The 19,019-nt window shown below is 42.3% G+C and overlaps 1 protein-coding gene across 2 annotated transcripts in view; it reads left to right on the top strand.

Moving 5' to 3' along the window:
• LOC117517568 (neuronal tyrosine-phosphorylated phosphoinositide-3-kinase adapter 1) overlaps nucleotides 1-18,455 on the top strand; it is a 112,561-nt gene extending 94,106 nt beyond the window's left edge. The window contains exons 3-7 of one of the 2 annotated variants that reach the window (XM_034178642.1): nucleotides 6,902-7,269; nucleotides 9,326-11,080; nucleotides 11,202-11,432; nucleotides 14,070-14,176; nucleotides 15,999-18,455. In XM_034178642.1, the coding sequence (XP_034034533.1) occupies nucleotides 6,902-7,269; nucleotides 9,326-11,080; nucleotides 11,202-11,432; nucleotides 14,070-14,176; nucleotides 15,999-16,421 (2,884 nt within the window). In that variant the 3' untranslated portion in view covers nucleotides 16,422-18,455. The remainder of the gene's footprint in view (nucleotides 1-6,901; nucleotides 7,270-9,325; nucleotides 11,081-11,201; nucleotides 11,433-14,069; nucleotides 14,177-15,998) is intronic. The other variant, XM_034178641.1, reaches the window with a different exon arrangement.
• The last annotated feature ends 564 nt before the right edge of the window (nucleotides 18,456-19,019 follow it).

The raw sequence follows: 19,019 nt of genomic DNA, 5'->3' as shown, positions 1-19,019 counted from the left end.
CCCTGTAATTGGCACAAACTCTCTGGTCCCCCTTTTTAAATATGGGGACCACCACCCCAGTTTGCCACTCCTTAGGCACTGTCCCAGACCTCAACGCAGTGTTGAAGAGACGTCTCATCCAAGACAGCTCCTCCACACCCAGAGCCTTCAGCATTTCTGGACAGATCTCATCAACCCCCGGGCCCTTGCCACTGCAGAGTTGTTTGACTACCTCAGTGACTTCCACCAGGGAAATTGTTGATAATCCTCCATCAGCTTCCAGCTCTGCCCCTACTATAGAGGGCACTCCGGTGTGATGCAGGAGTTCCTCAAAGTGTTCCTTCCAGTGGCAGATTACATCCTCAGTTGAGGTCAACAGAGTCCCATCCTTACTGTAGACAGCTTGTATTGTTCCCCATTTTCCCCTCCTGAGGTGCCTCATGGTCCACCAGAAGCACCTTTGTGCCGACCGGAAGTCCTTCTGCATGGTTGCTCCGAACTCCTCCCACATTCCCTGTTTTGCCTCCGCCACAGCAGTTGTGTAATGTTTTTAATGTTAATTTACTGTCTTGATGCATTCATAAATAGTTTTGGTTCTTGATATCATATACACATTATTATTATTATTATTATTATTATTATTATTATTTCTACTTCCATTTTGTCATTTGATTTTTAAATGGACCACAATGGAAATAAGTGTTTTCACTTTCTTGTGTCTTCCATGTATTTTTTTTAACATATTTAAATGGTTTGAGTTTGGTGGTTTGAGCCAAAGAGCAGATATTGGTCAGTGTGAGTGGGTTTTCTGTAAACCTCTGTCTGGAGCTACCTGTTCTCTCCAATCGTAACATCACAGTCCAAGAAGGCTAAATGGTTGTTTCTGGCATCCTCACGTGTGAACTTGGGGGCGGGTCTCAGACACGCTTTATCTCCTCTATACAATGGGGTACTCAGGTCAAAGCAGTTTCAGTCTTTTGTTCATGGTAATGAGTTATTCACGTCATCAGGAGAGTTGTCAAGGGAGCCATCAGGGGAGGCTTCCATCCCATCATTAGGAGAGTGCTAACTAGAGCACAATAGGTGCTAATTAGAGCTATTGTTTAGTCACTAGCCTATAGCAGTTGGCCTCTCGGTAGGAGGGGCCTGGTTAGGTTAAAAACTCCAGCTTTTGTTGGCTTGTGGTTTATTCTTCTCTACAAGAGTCAAGACGGAAGTCAGACTACCAGAGCAAGAATTTTAGCTGAGGAAGCTTCTGTGATTTGAAGCGAAACGTCCTCACGTCAAGCAACCCAGTCCAGCCGAAGATTCAAGCTTCTCTACTGTTAAACTAACATAAACCACAATAACAACATTTAAAACCTCAAAACCCCAAAACTCCCATGGTACACTGCAGCACAATGTCCATTATTTACTGCTTTGCTAAAATTGCTAATTTCTTCAAAAATATTTGTCCTATCAACTTTCCATTTTTGTAGCGTTCATCCTTGACCCAAAATACATAAGCATGCCAAACGGCAAATGTCAGCTCTCCCACGTTTTTGCGTGATCGAAGCCAGTGCACACATGCACGCACATACACATACAGGCACACAAACGCACACACAAACACACACAGAGGCCACCTGGCTATTATATATATATATATATATATATATATATATATATATATATATATATATATATATATATACTGGCGTCCTGTCCTGGGTGTACCCCGCCTCGCGCTCTATGACTGCTGGGATAGGCTCCAGCCCCCCGCAACCCTTAATTGGACTAAGCGGTAGAAGATGAATGAATGAATATATATATATATATATATATATATATATATATATATATATATATATATGTCATTTACAGACAAGGAAGTCACAGTTGTTCCTGTGGTTCCACATCAAATGCTTCTCATAAACATCAATCAATCAATCAATCAATTTTTTTTTTATATAGCGCCAAATCACAACAAACAGTTGCCCCAAGGCGCTTTATATTGTAAGGCAAGGCCATACAATAATGATGTAAAACCCCAACGGTCAAAACGACCCCCTGTGAGCAAGCACTTGGCTACAGTGGGAAGGAAAAACTCCCTTTTAACAGGAAGAAACCTCCAGCAGAACCAGGCTCAGGGAGGGGCAGTCTTCTGCTGGGACTGGTTGGGGCTGAGGGAGAGAACCAGGAAAAAGACATGCTGTGGAGGGGAGCAGAGATCGATCACTAATGATTAAATGCAGAGTGGTGCATACAGAGCAAAAAGAGAAAGAAACAGTGCATCATGGGAACCCCCCAGCAGTCTACGTCTATAGCAGCATAACTAAGGGATGGTTCAGGGTCACCTGATCCAGCCCTAACTATAAGCTTTAGCAAAAAGGAAAGTTTTAAGCCTAATCTTAAAAGTAGAGAGGGTGTCTGTCTCCCTGATCTGAATTGGGAGCTGGTTCCACAGGAGAGGAGCCTGAAAGCTGAAGGCTCTGCCTCCCATTCTACTCTTACAAACCCTAGGAACTACAAGTAAGCCTGCAGTCTGAGAGCGAAGCGCTCTATTGGGGTGATATGGTACTACGAGGTCCCTAAGATAAGATGGGACCTGATTATTCAAAACCTTATAAGTAAGAAGAAGAATTTTAAATTCTATTCTAGAATTAACAGGAAGCCAATGAAGAGAGGCCAATATGGGTGAGATATGCTCTCTCCTTCTAGTCCCCGTCAGTACTCTAGCTGCAGCATTTTGAATTAACTGAAGGCTTTTTAGGGAACTTTTAGGACAACCTGATAATAATGAATTACAATAGTCCAGCCTAGAGGAAATAAATGCATGAATTAGTTTTTCAGCATCACTCTGAGACAAGACCTTTCTGATTTTAGAGATATTGCGTAAATGCAAAAAAGCAGTCCTACATATTTGTTTAATATGCGCTTTGAATGACATATCCTGATCAAAAATGACTCCAAGATTTCTCACAGTATTACTAGAGGTCAGGGAAATGCCATCCAGAGTAAGGATCTGGTTAGACACCATGTTTCTAAGATTTGTGGGGCCAAGAACAATAACTTCAGTTTTATCTGAGTTTAAAAGCAGGAAATTAGAGGTCATCCATGTCTTTATGTCTGTAAGACAATCCTGCAGTTTAGCTAATTGGTGTGTGTCCTCTGGCTTCATGGATAGATAAAGCTGGGTATCATCTGCGTAACAATGAAAATGTAAGCAATACCGTCTAATAATACTGCCTAAGGGAAGCATATATAAAGTGAATAAAATTGGTCCTAGCACAGAACCTTGTGGAACTCCATAATTAACTTTAGTCTGTGAAGAAGATTCCCCATTTACATGAACAAATTGTAATCTATTAGACAAATATGATTCAAACCACCGCAGCGCAGTGCCTTTAATACCTATGGCATGCTCTAATCTCTGTAATAAAATTTTATGGTCAACAGTATCAAAAGCAGCACTGAGGTCTAACAGAACAAGCACAGAGATGAGTCCACTGTCCGAGGCCATAAGAAGATCATTTGTAACCTTCACTAATGCTGTTTCTGTACTATGATGAATTCTAAAACCTGACTGAAACTCTTCAAATAGACCATTCCTCTGCAGATGATCAGTTAGCTGTTTTACAACTACCCTTTCAAGAATTTTTGAGAGAAAAGGAAGGTTGGAGATTGGCCTATAATTAGCTAAGATAGCTGGGTCAAGTGATGGCTTTTTAAGTAATGGTTTAATTACTGCCACCTTAAAAGCCTGTGGTACATAGCCAACTAACAAAGATAGATTGATCATATTTAAGATCGAAGCATTAAATAATGGTAGGGCTTCCTTGAGCAGCCTGGTAGGAATGGGGTCTAATAAACATGTTGATGGTTTGGATGAAGTAACTAATGAAAATAACTCAGACAGAACAATTGGAGAGAAAGAGTCTAACCAAATACCGGCATCACTGAAAGCAGCCAAAGATAACGATACGTCTTTGGGATGGTTATGAGTAATTTTTTCTCTAATAGTTAAAATTTTGTTAGCAAAGAAAGTCATGAACTCATTACTAGTTAAAGATAATGGAATACTCAGCTCAATAGAGCTCTGACTCTTTGTCAGCCTGGCTACAGTGCTGAAAAGAAACCTGGGGTTGTTCTTATTTTCTTCAATTAGTGATGAGTAGAAAGATGTCCTAGCTTTACGGAGGGCTTTTTTATAGAGCAACAGACTCTTTTTCCAGGCTAAGTGAAGATCTTCTAAATTAGTGAGACGCCATTTCCTCTCCAACTTACGGGTTATCTGCTTTAAGCTACGAGTTTGAGAGTTATACCATGGAGTCAGACACTTCTGATTTAAAGCTCTCTTTTTCAGAGGAGCTACAGCATCCAAAGTTGTCTTCAATGAGGATGTAAAACTATTGACGAGATACTCTATCTCCCTTACAGAGTTTAGGTAGCTACTCTGCACTGTGTTGTTATATGGTATTAGAGAACATAAAGAAGGAATCATATCCTTAAACCTAGTTACAGCGCTTTCTGAAAGACTTCTAGTGTAATGAAACTTATTCCCTACTGCTGGGTAGTCCATCAGAGTAAATGTAAATGTTATTAAAAAATGATCAGACAGAAGGGAGTTTTCAGGGAATACTGTTAAGTCTTCTATTTCCATACCATAAGTCAGAACAAGATCTAAGATATGATTAAAGTGGTGGGTGGACTCATTTACTTTTTGAGCAAAGCCAATAGAGTCTAATAATAGATTAAATGCAGTGTTGAGGCTGTCATTCTCAGCATCTGTGTGGATGTTAAAATCGCCCACTATAATTATCTTATCTGAGCTAAGCACTAAGTCAGACAAAAGGTCTGAAAATTCACAGAGAAACTCACAGTAACGACCAGGTGGACGATAGATAATAACAAATAAAACTGGTTTTTGGGACTTCCAATTTGGATGGACAAGACTAAGAGACAAGCTTTCAAATGAATTAAAGCTCTGTCTGGGTTTTTGATTAATTAATAAGCTGGAATGGAAGATTGCTGCTAATCCACCGCCCCGGCCCGTGCTACGAGCATTCTGACAGTTAGTGTGACTCGGGGGTGTTGACTCATTTAAACTAACATATTCATCCTGCTGTAACCAGGTTTCTGTTAGGCAGAATAAATCAATATGTTGATCAATTATTATATCATTTACCAACAGGGACTTAGAAGAGAGAGACCTAATGTTTAATAGACCACATTTAACTGTTTTAGTCTGTGGTGCAGTAGAAGGTGCTATATTATTTTTTCTTTTTGAATTTTTATGCTTAAATAGATTTTTGCTGGTTATTGGTAGTCTGGGAGCAGGCACCGTCTCTACGGGGATGGGGTAATGAGGGGATGGCAGGGGGAGAGAAGCTGCAGAGAGGTGTGTAAGACTACAACTCTGCTTCCTGGTCCCAACCCTGGATAGTCACGGTTTGGAGGATTTAAGAAAATTAGCCAGATTTCTAGAAATGAGAGCTGCTCCATCCAAAGTGGGATGGATGCCGTCTCTCCTAACAAGACCAGGTTTTCCCCAGAAGCTTTGCCAATTATCTATGAAGCCCACCTCATTTTTTGGACACCACTCAGACAGCCAGCAATTCAAGGAGAACATGCGGCTAAACATGTCACTCCCGGTCTGATTGGGGAGGGGCCCAGAGAAAACTACAGAGTCCGACATTGTTTTTGCAAAGTTACACACCGATTTAATGTTAATTTTAGTGACCTCCGATTGGCGTAACCGGGTGTCATTACTGCCGACGTGAATTACAATCTTACCAAATTTACGCTTAGCCTTAACCAGCAGTTTCAAATTTCCTTCAATGTCGCCTGCTCTGGCCCCCGGAAGACAATTGACAATGGTTGCTGGTGTCGCTAACTTCACATTTCTCAAAACAGAGTCGCCAATAACCAGAGTTTGATCCTCGGCGGGTGTGTCGTCGAGTGGGGAAAAACGGTTAGAAATGTGAACGGGTTGGCGGTGTACACGGGGCTTCTGTTTAGGGCTACGCTTCCTCCTCACAGTCACCCAGTCAGCCTGCTTTCCCGGCTGCTCGGGATCTGCCAGGGGGGAACTAACGGCGGTTAAGCTACCTTGGTCCGCACCGACTACAGGGGCCTGGCTAGCTGTAGAATTTTCCACGGTGCGGAGCCGAGTCTCCAATTCGCCCAGCCTGGCCTCCAAAGCTACGAATAAGCTACACTTATTACAAGTACCATTACTGCTAAAGGAGGCCGAGGAATAACTAAACATTTCACACCCAGAGCAGAAAAGTGCGGGAGAGACAGGAGAAGCCGCCATGCTAAATCGGCTAAGAGCTAGTAGCTACGCTAAGCTAGCGGATTCCTAAAAACACGCAAAGTGAATAATGTGTAAATAATTTAGAGGTGATTCAGCAGAATGAGTGCTTTAGTTAAGGCACGTAAAGATTACACTGGGAAACAAATCGTAATCTAGATAACTAGATCAATCTAACTGCGCAGATTAAACAGCTAACAGATACAGAAAAACACCGCTGTGCTCCGGAACAGGAAGTGATACAATACCGCAGTGAGAGCCAACCACCAGTAGAGCTCTCATAAACATGAGAGCTGATGGCAGATGTGGGTTGAAGATATAAAGAATATCCCAGAAGCACCGGTGCTGTGCACTCAGAACACTTTGTTTTGATGGGGGAATTGATTTACTAATTAAATGAGAGGGAAGCATATGTGGAGCAACGGAGACAGAAAGTTATGCGAATGTTAAGATTGGAAGGGCCTCCGGGATTTGCCTTTGGTTCAAGTCTGCTACAGGCTTTACTGCAAAAGCAATATTTGAAAAAGAAAAACAGAGGGAGGTCAACATAAAAGGTAGTATGTTTGTTTTGATCTTAATGAGAATTTTTTTCACACTTAAATAATTTTCTTCTTACCAAACTTGCAGCTCCACCCAAAGTGAATCCTCAGCTACTGTCGGCAAAGTCCGGGACTTGGCCTCTTTTCGGCGGCATTTCCGCATGGGTTTCATGACCATGCCAGCCTCTCAAGACCTGTCACCTCACTCCTGTGCCTCGGCCATGGCGCCACGCTCACAGTCCTGCCACGCTGTTGGGGCCGGGGATACCAGTCTGGAGAATGGGGATTACTCCGACACCCAGTCCCAGCATGGTGGTCGCTGTCCCCCGGCAAAACCCAAACGTCACCCCAGCACTCGCCTCAGCTCCACATCCAGTGACAGCAGAGGACCACCAGAGACTCCACCTCCTCCACCACTCAGTCATTCACAGGCCAAACACTCAGAGAAGAAAAATGGTAAGAAATGCTCTTTCAAATCAAATCAATTTTATTTATATAGCGCCACATCACAACAAACAGTTGCCCCAAGGCGCTTTATATTGTAAGGCAAGGCCATACAATAATTACAGAAAAACCTCAACGGTCAAAACGACCCCCTGTGAGCAAGCACTTGGCGACAGTGGGAAGGAAAAACTCCCTTTTAACAGGAAGAAACCTCCAGCAGAACCAGGCTCAGGGAGGGGCAGTCTTCTGCTGGGACTGGTTGGGGCTGAGGGAGAGAACCAGGAAAAAGATATGCTGTGGAGGGGAGCAGAGATCAATCACTAATGATTAAATGCAGAGTGGTGCATACAGAGCAAAAAGAGAAAGAAACACTCAGTGCATCATGGGAACCCCCCAGCAGTCTAAGTCTATAGCAGCATAACTAAGGGATGGTTCAGGGTCACCTGATCCAGTCCCTAACTATAAGCTTTAGCAAAAAGGAAAGTTTTAAGCCTAATCTTAAAAGTAGAGAGGGTGTCTGTCTCCCTGATCCAAATTGGGAGCTATCAGTGGCATATTCTTAAAGTAAATAAATCAATATGTATATATTCATTTATACTGCACAGAAATAAAAATTTAACAAAAAACAGTTAACAGTTAGGAAGCTACCATCTTCTGAATGCCAAGAAGGTTGTGGGTTTAGTTCCTCCAAAACTCAATTCCTTTGTACATGCAGTTTGCATGATGTCCCAGTCAGGGGTGCTGAAAAGGAGAGAATAAGGAAAAGGATTCTCGGGGCCAACGATTGCCAGGGGCCCAGAAAGGCCCATAATACAATTATAATACTGACAAAATAATAGGGGGGCTGGTCCCAGTGCCTGAGGGGGTTTCCTCCAGGTACTCTGATTTCCTCACACCTTCAAAACATACATATTTTGGTTCTTCTCACCAAAGGGAGTCTGGGGTAACCCACTAAGCACCACTAAGTGTGGTGCTTAGCTGTCATTGCTGTAAACATGCAGCAACATGCACCTGAACATGTGCATGTCAGCTTGATTTGTGAAAAACATACGGCAGGATATAGTGAGTCTTTAGAAACTACATTCAAGTCATATCATTCAAGCGGGAATGTTCTATTCAACGAGGCAAAGCCAAGTTAAATGGAACATTCCAGCTTGCACCAAATGAAGTATTCACTCCACTGAAGGAATGTAAAAACATTCATTATTTGTTCTATATAACCGCTAAAATAGATCATTGTCACTTGATATTTTATTAATTGATAAACAACAGAAAAGGGACTTACATTTTGGTGTTCCATTGGTGCTTAACAGTCCAACACAAACTTTAAATTGGACTCCAAAATTGAGACGATGTAGTCTGTGATGCCGTGTACCGACTCTGTACTTCCAAGAAAAAAAAAGACTTTGTGTACTTCGTCAGTTCAGCGAAAAATCATGTCAGAAATTTGTCCAGCTTTTCATAACTCATCATCCTAACAGCTCTTCATGCCTCCAGGCGGCTTACAGTGTAGTGGATTTGTTTTTTTGTGTTACAAGTATTAGCAGCATCAATTTGTTCCATCAAATCAAATCAATCAAATGTTTAGCTAAATGGTGCCCTGATAGTGTGAGCGCACGTGGTGGTTGGGGCGTGCAATAGCACATTTCATATAGCACCAAAATTGCACACTCAAAAAGAACTATTGCAGTGAAACACCGGCAAATGGTATGAATAATCCATGTCACATGACATGCAACCCACCAATCAAATGACAAGGATCCACTCAGCCGTTATATAATTTCTTTTAATACACAATTTTTATTTTAAACACTGGAAATCAGCAGTGTTCATCAATCAGCCTTTTTTAAATGCAAGACCTTCGCCGTATTTTATCACACCGTTTTCCAGCGGCTCAAGAGGGGGTGCAACCACCTTATCCCCCTTCCATTCCTGAGCTCCGCCACTGTGGTGTTACAGCTATTGATGCTCCACAATGCATCTAAAAGGCATTTAGAAATCAGTCAAACTGCCACAGAGATGATCCCAGAAACTGTATAACTCTTGCCCTGTTTTGATTCTCCTACAGCCATGAAGAAATCTGATTCTGGAGAGTCCGGAGCAAAGAAGGTGCCTCCTTTAAAACCTAAGAGAAGTCCCAGCACTCAGCTTTCCTTTGACCCTCTCCCTCCACGTGTGCCTCCTGCTGCCACTTCGCTGCCATTTCAGGCGGCAGACAGTCAGATTCAGACGGATGGGGACGATGAGCCAGTCTACATAGAGATGGTGGGACAAGTGTTCACGAGAGACAGCCAGACAGCCACACCCCACCCTGTCACCCCAGTGGCCACCACACCCGACTCTGACTCAGACCAGAGCGAGGCCATTTATGAGGAGATGAAATATCCACTGCAGGAGGACAGAGAGTCTCAAAGACAGCTGCCTCCCAAACACGAGAAACTGAAAACCTCTAAACACTTCCACGGAGCTGCTTCCTCCTCCAGCAGCTCCTCGTCTCTGCCTCGGCCATCTTCTTCTCCATCCTACTCCAAACCGAAAGCTACGGTGTCCATCTCTCACTCCTCTCCTCTTCCTTCCTCTGCCTCTTCCACCCCTGTTCCCCAGGCGCTCTCATCCAGTCCCCACACCCCACGAGCTCCTACTCCATATCTGCTCCAAGGGAGCAAATCAGAGCCTGAGTCCAACACGAAGATCCCCGCTCCTTTTCCCAACCTCTTGCAGCACCGGCCTCCTCTGCTTGCCTTCCCACAGCCGGCGGCTGCGTCCAGTGGAGTTGGTGTGCAAAACAAGGTTTCTCATTCTGCCAAACTGGGAACTCAATCATCCAGCGTGACAACTCAAGCCAACACCTCATCTTCATCAATTCCTTCTTCGAATGCCTCAGTATCCCTATCTGCTTCCAAGGAGTCATCTGGCGGAAGTGCACCCCAGCAGGAAAAACACAACAGAGATGCACAGTTTGGTCCCGCTCCAGGACTAAGAGCCAGGAGCCACTCCACTCCCCTGCCGCCCTCCTCCAAATCCACATCTCCCTTTTCCCATCATCACCACCATCCTCATCATCGACCTTCACATTATCATCACTACCGCAAGCCGGAGAGAGGAGATTCTCCTGTTCCTACTAAGAGCAGCTCGCAGACTTCCAACCAGGCCACTGTCCAGACCCAAACCCAGAGTACGGGCAAAGAAAGCAAGTCTGTTAGCTTCCTCTTAAAGTCAGATAAAGGAGAGCGAGATAAAGACAGAGACCGAGAGAAGGACAGGGACAGGGACCGAGACAGGGACAGGGGTAGAGATAGAGACAAGGAAAAAGACAAGGACAGAGATAAAGACAGAGACAGGGATAAAGAAAGGGATTGGGATAGAGACGGAGGCCCGCATTCCTTACAGATGGATATGACTGCAACCTGTAGCAGTCAGACATCTCAAAGCAGCACCAGCTCAACTCCCACAACTTTATCTTCATCCCAGCGTCCTCATTCTCGCCCCCATCTCCGTTCCCACACGCCTCATGGCCTGCCGGCATACAAGCCGCCCTCCTCAGACAGCCCGCTGCTATGGACCTACCCTTCAGGAGGCTTCAGGAGACCTCCAGCTTATGAAAGCCTAAGAGGAAGCTCTCAGACACCTTCTCTGCAGCAGCCCTCCAGTCTTTCTGGTGTCGGTGAAGGGGCATCTAAGAGTAACGGAGGGTCTGGCTCCCTCCAGTCGAAGGCTGGCTTCATGCCCTGGGACAGCAGTGCCAGTTTAGGTGCGGATGAGGGCCCTTACTGGCCAATGCAGAGAAAATTGTCTTTCAGTCACGGGAGCAGGGAGACTGAGAGTAAGACATTTTGAACACAAAATACAGACAATCTGTTTTCAAAATCTTATAAAGATATCTTTTGAAATATTTGATACTATCCTGTTCAGCATCTCCCTGTTGTTGTCTTTTTCTGCCTCAGAGGAAGAAGGTCGTGCTTGGAATGGCAGTGCCGATGCCCTTTTGAAGATGGACGAGGAACTCGGAATGGGGTCTCGAGTAGGCCAATCAGTCCACTTCGGCAGTGCCACCAGCAGGGGTCTCGGTCACAGTGAGTCACTGGCTGGTGTGGATAGCAGTCCAGGATTCAGAGCCTTGCCGAGAGTCGGGATCCCACTCCCTTGCCAGACATTTCCTGCGTGCCGTAATGGAGGTGAGCATACACTCTCATATCAAAATTTTTCCAACTGAAAAGGACAAACAATCTTTGGCTGTTTTACATATAGGGTCATTTGCTGCCCTGTTTCCACAGAACTCTTCAACTTGAGTCTTTAAATTAACAGAATTTACAAGGGGATTCCACATCTGAAATATTATTGAGTACAGCAGTGAAGAAATCTGACTAACCTAGACTGGGGGAAAAATGTCCACTTCAATCCTAAAGGTGCAGTCCTATTTGATTACAATAAATATATAATGAAATGCTAAAATACCCTCTGCCATATGAGCATTGTCTTCTTTATAATTTGCAGTTGTTTAATTAATTATTAAGATCCTATTATCTTACGTACAATTTGTACATGTTCAATAAAGCCCCAGAATCAATCAATCAGTCAGTCATAAACAATATTTATGTTTGAATGCCGCCTGCAGGAGTGCATACATCTACATGAGCGTTTGACAAGAGCGGAAGTTAGCTTTGAGTTAGCGGAAGTTAACATGCACGCTGACATCTGCAAAATGTCTTGTAAATGACTCCAGAGGTGTTATCAGGTTGCAAAAACAGCATTTTGAGTTTTAAGTGTTTATTTCTCACAAGCTTTTGCATAATGTTCTGCCATTAGTGTTGCCACAGTTACTTTGAAAAGGTACTTTATTAGTTACTTTATGCAATTCTATTATACAGTTACTTTAATACAGTTAGTTCATTAGCAGCTGCGGACAACTTGTCAGCAGCTGCTGAATGTAACTAATAAAGTAACTATTAATCTAACTTGGTTATTTTTAAGATTGAGTACTCATAAAATAACTGTTAGTTACTTTGCTGATTATTCAATCTTAAGAGTAACCAAGTTCGATTATGAGTTACCTTAGTTACATTCAGCAGCTGCTGCTAATAAAGTAACTGTATAAAGCTGATAATGAAGTAACTGTATAAAGTAACTTTTAAGTGATCATGTTTGTGAGGTTTGTTACTTGATAATTGATGAACACATAAATAAGTAATGTTTGACATTTTTTTTCTTCAACATTCATGGGTGCCTAAAACTTAGTCACAGTACTGTCACTTAACATTCACAAACCCTGAGCCTGTTTCATGTGGTGACCAAATACCCTTTAAGAACTTAGTTTCATTTAAAATTAATTATGAGGCACTGGCATATGCAGTTTAAGTGCAGTTTTTGCATTCATGCATGTTCAGCATAAAAAATGCACTGAGTTAACAGACAGATACATGAATGAATTCTTGCAGTTTGTTAAAACAATAAATACTGTCATCTTGTACATCTCTAAGGGTATATAAGGAGGACAAACTGATTATACTCTGGTGAACTTTGATGTGCCAGATAAATAAAAAAAAACAACTTTTTTTTGTTTATATAACATCCCTTAAAGCTTAACCCTGCGTCATTAGTGGATGCTGGATGGATCACTGAAATTAGGAGCAGGTGTGATTGTTGGTGATAGAGATGGGCCATTTCTACATGCAAGTGTTCACAATCTGAGAAGTAAACTGCTAACTTCTGATTGCTTCACAGCGGTTATGTTGTAAAACTCAAATAACAGTCATACATCCACATAAACCTGTAGAAAGGATTTTGTATGAATTTATTTGTGTAAGAAAAACGAGGCTCGAGCAAGGTACAGAGTGAACAGGGTCCAGAAATAAACTTGCTTTCTGTTTTCAGCACTTATGTTGTGAAACTTATATAATGCAATGATGAGCCTAGACAACCTTGCAGAAAGGATTTTGCGTGAATTTAACCAGAAAAAAACTAAAGAGGTGATCATGTGATGTACGGAGTGAATGGGGTCTGTGAGAGAGAGAGCATTTCAACACAGAAATGTACTCACTCATTCATCTTCAACTTCTTACTCTAGTTAAGGGTCACGGGGGGCAGGAGCCTATCCCAGCAGTCACTGGGCGTGAGGTGGGGTACACCCTAGACAGGACACCATTCTTTCGCACGGCTACATACAAACAAACATATTCACACCTGCCTGATCACGTGCCCCTCCCGACATCGGCTCGATGTTTTCATGGTTTGCTCATATGAGCTGTTTCGCTGTGATTCACCCTGATTTGTACTTGTTCGTACTATATGTTAAGGGGCCCTTAGGTCTGGTGGCTGCCAAGGCCACGATACTTATTTATAATTATTTATGTCACAGTTCGAGAGTGCAATCCTCTGCTAACATTAAACAGTCAAATTGCTCTTTCGTTCAGTTACATCATTATTGTTGTTTCAGTGCCAAGCGGAATTCTTGACCTTGCAGGCATTTAAATCCAATTTCTCTTCTCCTAAAAAACAGTAATAGAATCATAGAAATAACACAGCTGGATCATGGTCTAGTTTTATGTTTTTATTTGTTAAATATAGTGGGATGGTCTTTACAGATAACTAGAGTAACAGTGACATGAGCAGTCCCCGGTATAAGCATAGCCTCTTTGTGTGCAACCTCATAAATCTGCATTTTATAGCCATTTAAGCGCTTTCAGAATAATGAGCGGTAACATGCACACATTGTACAAAGGCTACACATTACGTTACCAGACAGTGGCCGTCTGTGTGAGTTAAAGGAGAACTTAAGTGCATATCTTGTCATTATAATGTCTGTTTCTGTACAGAAGTGGGGCGGTTGGGCCGCTCCTCCTCTGCTGCTGGGGTGAGGCAGGTGGGTGGAGGAGACGTCCACAGACAGAGCAGTCTACCAGCACGAGAAGCCCTGAATCAGGTGAATATAAACCTTAAGACATGCATTATCTGAAACCACCGCAGCTCTGGGGAAGGAACATTAATATTGCTCCCATTATTACTTCCCCTCCTGCTGCTCCTGCACATCTATTTATAGATATGCCCACAGAGCAGCACAAGGTTCAGGCTCACCTCAAAATGAATAGCAGCAACGCAGATGCGTGACGTGACGTGAATGTAAATGTCAAGTTTCATGGAAGACGCTGCACAGTGTTTTGGAGTGATGCGCCACAGTCCTCCAGCAGCACATTCTACCCTGATTCTGACTTCATGGGAAATGCTGACGCAGTCTGAGGGTGCTGCAGAGACTGTCTGCATGCGTCTGGCTGACCCTCCCTCAGCCCAAAATCAGTGGATCAGTGCTGCATCCTGGTGGCTCTGCTGAGAAACCGCAGTTTACTTCAGCATGTGAGTGCTGACAGCACTGCAGCACTCACTATTTAGGAAGTGCAGCAGCCATCATCCAACCAGACTAAGTAACCAGGCCAAGTCAATAAATAAAAGTGTGCATAGTGCACAACATTGTCTGTTCATCTGTGCACACTTACGTATGTACACATTATTTCAACGCAGGTCAGATACAACTTTTATGAGCTCTAATGTCAGAAACTGAAACATTACTGCAGCAATGGCAAAAAAAAAAAAAAAAGAGCCAAATTTGGCCATGCTGTTTGAGCCAACAGTTTGTTTGTTTTTTAACAGAGAACCACAAGAAATTCCTGTATTGGGCTTTTATCTCTTAGGAAAATGATCTCAGTAACCATTGAGCTAGACATTTTGGGCTTAAATTATTTAGAGATCTCAAATTTCTGTTTGCTCTATTTAAAAGCTCCCCCACCAACCCCCAAAGCACCTGCTTTGACCTTTGACTCCAATTAAAACACACCATGCCTAGCAGAATGTGGGCTTAAATTACTCAGGGACAATTCACTCAAGTTTCCGCTTGATTTTTCTCTGAAAATTTCCAGAAATTCCTGTTTTTCCCTTTGAAGTTCTGTGAAATCACCCCCGTTGATGCATTGAGCTGCGTGATTCCGTTCCAATGCAAATGTCTAATGTAAATATAGCCAATATATCTCAGTAAAGAGTGAGACTAGATTTTTGGTCGTAAATTATAGAGACCCCAAGTTTCTGTTTGATCCAACCAAATGTTTTTTTTCTTCTTGAAAATGCCCCAAAACACTTGTTTTGATCATTGACCACAAAGAGATCACCCCATGCTTTAGCTTAGTAATCTTGAGGCTACAGAGTACATTTAGGAATAAATTACTCATGGGACCCCAAGTTTCCATTTGATCCATATTGACATTTTTCCTGATTTCCAGAAATGCCTGTTTAGCCTTTGAACACCAGTGAGCTCACTTCTGTTGATTCACTGATTGGATTTAAAAATCGTAACTGGTGCCCTTCTGATAGAACACAAATGTGAGATAACTTAGAGGCTGGACGATTGAAAAACTATGCAACTTACAAATGATGAAGTCAACCTATTAGACTACCAAGCCAAATATAATAATAATAATAATAATAATCTTGCACTGTATGAGAGGTATGAACTTGTTCAGCTGACCCCAGTGCAATCTCTAAACAAAATCTCACAGGTACTTTGGAGACTGGGGGTGAGAAAGGACTGGGTCAACTAGAGAATGGTGGTAGTTATGCCGGGGCCAATCTTTTTTTTTTGGGGGGGGGGGGGGGGGGGGGGGGGGTCGTCATCAAATCAAATTAGGAAAACCTTGTATCTATGAATTCAGCATTTCTGTTAATCGTACTGAAATTGAACATATTCCTCCTGTGTTCAGCTGCACAGTCTGCCTCAGCTGCAGACGTCCTGCAGTCCCAGCGTGTCTCGGCAGCAGCAGCAGCTCCAGCTCCACCAGCAACAGCTGCAGTTGAAACAGCAACTCCAGCAGCTTCAGCAACAGCACCACCTCCAGTTGCAGTTCCAGCAACTTGCCCAGCTGGCACAGGGACAGTCTCCTGTCAGCGCAGGCAGTGGACCGTCCTCAACCCAGAGCCAGAGAGACGGCAAGCTGCTGGAAGTCATTGAGCGTAAACGCTGCCTGTGCAAAGAGATCAAGGCCCACAGGCGTCCTGACAAAAGCCTGTGCAAACAGGACAGCATGCCCATCCTGCCTAGCTGGAGACGGACACCTGAGCCTCGGAAGACAGGCACGCCACCCTGCCAGAGGCCGCAGGCCGTGGTGTGGGACACGGCCATCTGAGGCAGAAACAACACACAGTGCTGAAGAAGTCAGTGAACCAGAGGTTAAAGTGTGGTTTAACAACTGGAGAACTGTAATGATTAATGAACTTGTTAAAAACAAAAATAATGGTTGATTAAAGGCGTGAAGAAAAATAAGCATTACAATCAGACTTAAATTCTTAGCCAGCTCATTTGTACGATGTCTTACTTGATGTGTTCTAATTGCCAATGGTTTCTGCCACAAAATGCCGCTATTATTGCCACAAAGTCACCAACCTAAAAGCAGAGGGTGTCCTAGTTTTTTTTCAAAGATTAGTGTTGCCAAAATTTACTCGCCGACTACCAGAGACATACAGGAACAATAAAAACTACTCTACAGGTGAGAAAAGACAAGACTCGTTGCTACGTTATTGAAGTGTTTCTTGAAATCGTGAATGCTGTCAGATGTCTTGGTATCAATAGATTGTCTTTGTAGATGCAAATAATCATCAGTGAGGAATTAAAGCTACCTACTCTATTCCTTTGCATATTTGTAATGTAAAAATCTCTTTACTTTCTCAACGTTTCTGCAATTTTATAGCAATACGCTCCGACGTCGGAGCGACATAATTCAAAACGTGCGTCAACTAGCCTAGCATACATATCTACAACTTGAATAAGTCATACTTACTGTGTCATTACCTGCATGTCACACTAGACATACAGTATTGTAAATGAATATGTGTAGAGATGATCGTGTCAGACTTTTACATATTTCACTATGATAGCGTGGTTCTAATATAAAAAAAAAGGTGTTGCTTGAGGTATAATGTGGGATAAATGGCACAACGCCGTGCAGTTCAGCCAAATTATCAGAGACACAAATTCGTAGAAAAATTGCCATCACTCATGCTTAATTCACAGTTGCACAGTTGTTCGGTCACACGAAAACGAGCACTGACATCCAACAATGTGGTGCGACTGAACGGACTGTGAGCATCGATCACCTCAAACAGAATGCTGGAACAATCTGCACAAAACATGGTATACAGTATGCTTAGGAGAAACCTACTGTAAATAGATATGTACAACTGTATTGAAAATGTAGCAATTATTTCCATTTTCATACTTGTAATCAATTACATATTATGTAGCATATACTGTATAAACATAACTTTGTTCACTTGTTTTTCTAAAAAAAGAAAAAAAAAAGAAAATTAACTATTTTATCTGCTGCAGCCAGTCCATGCATTACTTATAATTCCACTAATAAACAGGAAGCCCTTGAAAGAAAGGCCAACAGATCTTCATTTAAATTTATGCAAGACTCCCTTTAAGCATTATTTTATTTTCACATTTTTCTACATTAGTTTTATTTGTGTACAGATTTCAACATTTTTAAATACTTTTGCTGCTATCTTGAACTACTAGTGTTATTCATTCAGCTACAAGCTATCACCACAAGTAACAATATGGATATAGTGGTTATTGTTACATATTTTTAGTTTATTTCCAAAAGCCACATGAAATGAAGTTTGTACCTTGCAGAGTGAGCCCTTCTGTAAAAGTATTAAGGCACTTGAATGTCTCCTGATTGTTGTTGTTTTTGAATTGTTAGCGCCAAACTCTACAGTACAGTACACCCAGTGAAAAGATGACGTTTGTACATGTTTTTTTGTTTGTTTTATTTTAACCCCACCTGCTCGTGATTGAGGGTTGACGGTTTTAAGAGTCCAGGTTGAGGGAAACGGGCGAGTGCAATGCATGCAGAGATTCCTTACATTGAAAACGTTCAAGTGTGGTTTTGACTATTGTGCCCAATTTAATTCCAGATACCAAGTAATCACCTGACTATGATTCCTTTTCACTAATATCGAACCCTAGGTATCATTTCCAGGATAGTTTACAGAAGCTGTTGGTTTTATGTGTCTATTAAAACAGTGGCCATTATATGAGTGCCATACTATATTGATATGGTAAGATACGGTGTACCTTGGAAATCACTGTAGTGCTATATTTGCATTGATATTGTCATTATAATAAATTTTATATAATGAACTTTACACAAGAAACAGAATTTTGATGTTTCCATGCCTCTTTTTTCTTATAAAGTCAGTGTCACTTTTGGAGATTAAAGTTGAAAATTACAAGACCAAAGCAAGTTGTTTTGAGTATAGACTTGCAACATTTCAAACATTTCAACTGTAATGTAAAAATGATCACTTTCCTTTAAGGCTCTGTGGTGCTTTATTTAAAACAGTTTCTTTCACATTACTGTTTATGCATAGAATTTCTGGGCATGGATCATATGGCTATCAATAGTGGACATTGGGTCAGTCACGTGGTGTGTTTGTCTACCAAAAGGCCACATTAAACAAAATGTGGTTGATGTAATTACATGGGATGTACTGAAGACCCCAGCGCAGAGAACAAATAGTCAGGTGAGTCCAGAGTTCTTTAATTGAAGTCCTGTAACAGCACAGTATCAAACAGTCACCGCAGCAAAAGTGTCCCTGAAGATTTAATAAGAGGCAGATCCAGAATACAGGCCAGAGGTCAAAATGCAGAAGAAGGCTAAGCAAGGGCAGTTTTCAAAAGGTTCGGCAAATAGATCAACTCTCAGTTCAGGCAGTCAAAG

Source organism: Thalassophryne amazonica, chromosome 9 (genome assembly GCF_902500255.1).
Source record: "Thalassophryne amazonica chromosome 9, fThaAma1.1, whole genome shotgun sequence".
In the NCBI taxonomy this organism is placed as follows: Eukaryota; Metazoa; Chordata; class Actinopteri; order Batrachoidiformes; family Batrachoididae; genus Thalassophryne; species Thalassophryne amazonica.
This window is presented reverse-complemented; position numbering and strand designations above follow the sequence as displayed.